This window comes from Oncorhynchus masou, chromosome 29 (assembly GCF_036934945.1).
Source record: "Oncorhynchus masou masou isolate Uvic2021 chromosome 29, UVic_Omas_1.1, whole genome shotgun sequence".
NCBI classification, from domain to species: domain Eukaryota; kingdom Metazoa; phylum Chordata; class Actinopteri; order Salmoniformes; family Salmonidae; genus Oncorhynchus; species Oncorhynchus masou.
Window position 1 is genome coordinate 81999329 of NC_088240.1, and position 5988 is coordinate 82005316.

Here is a 5988-nt window from a genome sequence, read left to right on the forward strand (position 1 = left end):
ATCATTTCCTGAACATGGCAGTGGTACAATCAAATAACCTTTATGGCACAATGTCCTCCAAAGCCAAGGGCATGCTTTTGTTGCATTTGTGGGATTGCAGGGACAACATTTAGACAATGTATCTTATGTGTTTCACAAAGCATGGCTTGTCAGAAAGACTGAGTTACACACAAATTAGTTTGCAATAAAATCAATGTTTATCTGACATTTTTATACTAAAAGTCAAGTCCATATTCCACCACATCTGTTGTGTAGTCATCAATCCCCTCTTTGGAAGGAGTATGTGTGCAGCATGTCAACATTGGCACAAAACTCCACAACAACCAGCTGAGGTGTTCTCTTGAATTATGTAAATGTATTTATTATTATCAGCACATAAATGTACACTTACTGAATGTGCTTGGGTTGATAAGGTCCCACTTTAGTACAAACTTGTTTTTTGCTTTTTTTAAAGGCAACATGCATCATTAACCTTGACACAACAAAGATAAAGAAAGCCCTGTTCAACTGTTTGAGTATGGCGATACAAAAAAAACCTAGAGGTCATTTGAGGTTACAGTTTGCACAACTATTAAATTAAAAGGAGCCATTGTCAACAGGTCAACGCCAGGGTATCTATTATGTTTACTGTGTAAATGTTCATTTCTTCTTCTTCTCATCGTCTTTGTCTTTCTTGCTGTCAGGTTTGGATCCTGTCTGTGAGGCCAGCGAGCCCATGGCATTCCGGATGGCCTCGTTGTTGGGGTCGACACCCGGTAGGTTCTCCAGGACACTCTGGAGAAACTCTGGGTCCTGCATCACATCATAGTCCTCCTCATCCTGCAGAGAGAGATTAACATACGCTAGAAAAACGAGAGCATTTGAGCACGTGTAACAGGCGGGATATGTCCGCTACACATGTACACTTTCATCTCAGTGGTGTGAGAGACTTGGCCGTCAGAAGGTGAATTCACCAATTTGTAAGTCGCTCTGGATAAGAGCGTCTGCTAAATGACTTAAATGTAAATGTAAATGTACCTTAACACCCTCTGAGTCTACAGGGGCTCCTGTGTCCATGTCCATTGACTCTGCACCAAACTCTGCTGGGTAGGATAGGACAGATGTTACAGACTGACTGTGCCATGTTATAACTGGTTATAACAGGTGTATGTCACTGACCTCCACCCTGCATGGACATCTGTAGAGCGTAGGCAATCTGCTCGTCCTCCGTCATGCGGCTGAAGTCGGGCATAGCGGGCGTGGCCGTGTCAGCCTGGGGGACTGACATCTTCAGCAGAGCTTCGTCTGACTCTAGAACAGGAGGTGGTTAACAGTTTAGTCCCCCGTATGCAGTGCCTCCCTTCAGGGAAGATCCAAGTACAGAGAGAGGAGAGGGATAATGGTGTATGGGCATTGTTTGGTTGCCAGTTATAGATGAGTGATTAGTTTGTAGGTGGAGGTTTATTGTTATGTGTACAGGGTGTAGATGGAGAGTTGTGCATTTGTCTCACCGTCAGCGGTAGGCGAGGGAACCCCGGCCTCAGCAGCAGACACCACTGCTGCCCTGCGAGTCTCATCCTCCTGCCTCTGTCTCTGCTCCTCCATAGACACCCTCAGAGCCTGGAGAAGGCACAGAGTGCAGAAAAAGTTCAAAAGGGGGAAGATTGCAGCATACGATAATAATCATCTAAAAAAAGAGGCAATGAGAGAGAAAGAACTAGAAAGTGTAAAAACTAGAGTGAGAGGGGATGATCAACCCATCTAGTCCTCCCCTCTCACCAGTGCCAGCTCTGGGTCTGCACTGGGGTCCACTCCAAACTCAAAGTCACTGGACCCCAGGCCCAGCATGGCTCCTCCCTCCCCAGCAAGGATAGGAGAGGACAGCAGGGCATCAGCCAGACTGGGGCCTGGAGGCACTGTCACAAGGTGGGACCCTGCTCCTTCCTTCCCATTCAGAGTGTTGATGAAGGCTGTCAGCTTTTCTGTGTTCACCTCCTGGAGACCAAAAGGAGGTTATATAATGGAGACAGTGATGGCTATAAAGAAATAATGAGACCAGATAAATATTAGGTAAGATATTTGGTACCTCCTCTCCAAAGTTAATGATGTCCACACTGACTTTCTCTTTCTTTAGACGCTTTGCCATTTTCACCAGCTAGAGAGAATGTGACAGGAAATGATGTCAGAGGGGACATGCATGCAGTTATCAACACACTGCATTGATAGAACACTCACATCCTTCTCGTTGTCCTCCACTGGGCTACCCACAAAGGCAATTATACGCATCTTGTGGTTCTTCCCCTGTCTGTGCTTCAGAGCCAACTGGGAGAAGAGAGGACACAGGGTTCAGTGTCGTTACGAACAATAAGATGAAGTTGTATTGTATTATTGTGTAGTATACATACATGAGCCACTCTGATGCCTGTGCAGAAGCTGATGTTTCCACGGGGCTGGACAGCGTGCAGTTTAGACAGTATCCTCCCTGCGTCTGCAGTCAAGGTGGTCAGCACCTCACAGTTACTGCGCAGAGAACAATAGTTACTACACATTTCTTACACTCAATCACTAAAAATAAATCACAAGTATCCAGGCATCCTGTAATATCTAAATGATGAATGTTTACATTTTTTGTTGCAACCATAGGACAAGCATAAAGACATCTCACACACACAGCTCCTTACTTGGCCATGGTGATGAGGCCCACATTGTTCTCAGGGTTGCTGCGTGTCTTGGAGTGGCACACAATGTTGACAGCATCTTGCTGGGCCTGAAGTCTGGTGGGGAGGAAGTCTCCATTCCTCATATACTCACTGTTGTCCACACTGAGGCACACAGACAACATAGTACATACATCCATTACACAGTGTAGCATGTAGGCCAGGGAGGGGCAACTCTAGTCCTCAGGGGCCAGAGTTGTGTCACACTTTCCCCCCCATCCCTATCAAACACAGCTGATTTAAACTGATTGCATTCTAAACTGAAGATCATAATTACTTGATTATTGGAGTCAAGTGTGTTAGCTGGAGCAAAAGTGTGACACCAACTAGGCTTCCGGGGACTGGAGTTGCCCATCCCCGATAAAGGCCCACAAGAGCAGGGTTTCCCAAACTCAGTCCTGGGGCCCGTCCTTGGGTGCACATTTAGTTTTTTGCCCTAATACTACACAGCTGATTCAAACCACCAAAACTTGATGAGTTCATCATTTGAATCTGCTGTGTAGTGCTAGGGCAAAAAACAAAACGTGCACCAGGCCTGAGTTTGGGAAACCCTGTATTAGAGCACAGTGACAAGTTGGCTGGTATTATATCTATATTTAGAACAGTGTTGCATGAATGAGTTAATGCTGCCATTTGTACGTTTTGGGCACACAGACCAAAGTCACATAGAAATGTGAGTTATGTAATTCTCATTGAATGCAAGTATTTTACGTTTGGTTTTGTACACCAGCTTCAAAACAGCTGAAAATACAATATATGTGGTTATTGAAAATATATTTCGCAGTGGTTTAGATGGTACAATGATGCTCTACACTATACTTTCTTTTTTTGTCACAAATAAATTATAACTATTAGAATTTTAGCAACCAGGAAATTAACGTGCATCTAAGAGTCACCTTTAATTTTTTTTTTTTTTAATCACTAGCTTTAAGCACCAACTGTCAGAGCAGCTCACAGATTACTGCACCTGTACATAGCCCACCTATATTTTAGCCCAAACAACTACCTCTTTCCCTACTGTATTTAATTTATTAATTTTGCTCCTTTGCACCCCATTATTTTTATTTCTACTTTGCACATTCTTCCATTGCAAATCTACCATTCCAGTGTTTTACTTGCTATATTGTATTTACTTTGCCACCATGGCCTTTTTTTGCCTTTACCTCCCTTATCTCACCTCATTTGCTCACATCGTATATAGACTTGTTTATACTGTATTATTGACTGTATGTTTGTTTTGCTCCATGTGTAACTCTGTGTCGTTGTATGTGTCGAACTGCTTTGCTTTATCTTGGCCAGGTCGCAATTGTAAATGAGAACTTGTTCTCAACTTGCCTACCTGGTTAAATAAAGGTGAAATAAATAAATAAACTGGCAACAGTAACATTCTGCCAACCGTTTTCCCCAACCAGGGCTCTCCATTTTACCCCCTTCTCCCGGACTACTGCTAATCCCTAGACAGACTGATGGTAAGGGACATATTGAAGTGCAGAGCTAGCGAATGTTGTCGATGTTGACATAGGAAGCTTTTATACAGAACAACTTACAGTAAGTAGAAACAAAGACTGAGGTAATCGTTTACCGAACCTTATGTTTAAACCACTGCCTTGTTCACCAAATAACAAAGAATACTAGCAAGCTAACGATACATTTCGGGATGTAATGCTTGCTACATTGGCGAAATCCATCACGACCTTACTTGAAACAACTTCCCGGAGAACATCTTGCTAACTAAGCTGCTCTAAATTCTCTGAAATATTTTATTGCAATCACAACCGTTGCATGTCATAGCGAAGCTAGCATTAGCAAGCCAAAAATGACTCAGGAAAATGGCTAGGATTGCTGGCCGGACGTGTTTACATAACTCATGTTAGCGGCAATTTCATAATACATTTAAAAAAGACGCACGTTCACATTAAACTAAACAAACTCTTCCTCTTACTTAGTTTAAAGAATAATACATATGACAATGTATTTTTTTCTTTCCCTTACCAGACCATAGTACTTTCGAGACCCATCTTGGAATCTTTTTGTTGCTAACTACGTCACCAGAACTGATGGTCGATGGGAAATGCAGTTCAGCCCCAATATACCTGCGCATATATTTGTTGACAATGACATACACGTACACCACAGGAGGTTGGTGGCACCTTAATTGGGGAGGACGGGCTGATGGTAATAGCTGGAGCATAATTAGTGGAATGGTATCAATTACACCAAACCATGTAGTAATTCAGTAATTAGTGTAAATAACTCATTGTGGAACCAATACCAATACAAAAAATACAATCAATTGTGTGTGTATGAAAGTGTGTAGATATGTGAATGCACTCCTTACCGCCCCCACCCCTCTCCCCCTGCACAGTTGTGAGCTATAATTTTAATGAAGTTATCTATTTGTATTTTAGTATTTTTTAAAGCAAACACCACAAACTCATGTCGGGAAAAGGAAAAAGGCTAAACTAATCTACACCCGTTCTGATAAAAACCTTAGGGCATCTATCCTCGGGGGATGCCTTGCTTGACCACACCCTCTTTCCTTGCTCCTGGCCTGCCCTGCCTCTTCCACCAATCCATTTGTTTCTTATGGACAGAAAAGCTGTCCGATCAGGTCCATTGTTTACTGAGCGGCCACCATCTCCTGTGCCTTTCCTTCCATTATGAGCAGCCTCCACTGACATACGTTATGGACTAAGAGAGACTGCAATCCACATTTTGGTTTGGTTTAATGAGCAGGTAAGCTGAGCAGGTCTATCAGGGTCAAAGGTAAACACATTAAAAAGAGCACAACTTGAGGGCTATGGTTGTTAATAATATTAAACAGGAATATATTTACAAAGAGGATGGGTTAGGGAGAAAAAGTAGTGAAACGCAAGAACACCTAATATTACATTTTTTGGGGCCCTGCTTTAAGGCCTTCTTTGCCTCTCCTGCAAACAAAAACCTAAGTCAATATACTGTAAAATACCATGTCAAGGACAAGACTCCCCCACTCACAAATAAAGTAATGTGAGTTTGTTTTTTTAACCTTTATTTAACTAGGCAGTTAAGAACAAATTCTTATTTTCAATGACGGCCTAGGAATGGTGGGTTTAACTGCCTGTTCAGGGGCAGAACGACAGATATGTACCTTGTCAGCTTGGGGATTTGAACTTGCAACCTTTCGGTTACTAGTCCAAAGCTCTAACCACTAGGCTACCCTGCCGCCCCTGTTTGTGGATCTACTGTAGTGTAGATCTACCGTTCCAATCCCTAAACAGTTGTATTATGTTCAGGAATAAGGACAAGAACC

At 42.8% G+C, this 5988-nt stretch overlaps 1 protein-coding gene across 2 annotated transcripts; it reads right to left on the bottom strand.

The window, feature by feature from the left end:
- Positions 1-328: 328 nt before the first annotated feature.
- LOC135520743 (26S proteasome non-ATPase regulatory subunit 4-like) lies at positions 329-4761 on the bottom strand. 2 transcript variants are annotated; one of them, XM_064946513.1, is made up of 10 exons: positions 4689-4761; positions 2661-2801; positions 2385-2499; positions 2215-2301; positions 2066-2134; positions 1759-1974; positions 1491-1599; positions 1159-1290; positions 1018-1079; positions 329-819 (listed from the first exon to the last, which is right to left on the bottom strand). In XM_064946513.1, exons 1-10 carry the CDS (start codon positions 4712-4714, stop codon positions 640-642), a joined length of 1137 nt encoding a protein of 378 aa, XP_064802585.1. In that variant the 5' UTR covers positions 4715-4761; the 3' UTR covers positions 329-639. The 2 variants fall into 2 exon arrangements, with proteins under 2 accessions (XP_064802585.1, XP_064802584.1); XM_064946512.1 differs by having other exon boundaries at positions 1018-1082.
- Between the last annotated feature and the right edge of the window lie 1227 nt (positions 4762-5988).

Coding starts and splice junctions, on each gene's coding strand:
- LOC135520743 (XM_064946512.1), bottom strand. CDS start 4,714: ATGGGTCTCGAAAGTACTATGGTCTG. Junction 1,291..1,490: donor TCCCTCGCCTACCGCTGACG/GTGAGACAAATG, acceptor CTCCTGTTCTAG/AGTCAGACGAAGCTCTGCTG. Junction 1,083..1,158: donor GATGTCCATGCAGGGTGGAG/GTCAGTGACATA, acceptor TATCCTACCCAG/CAGAGTTTGGTGCAGAGTCA.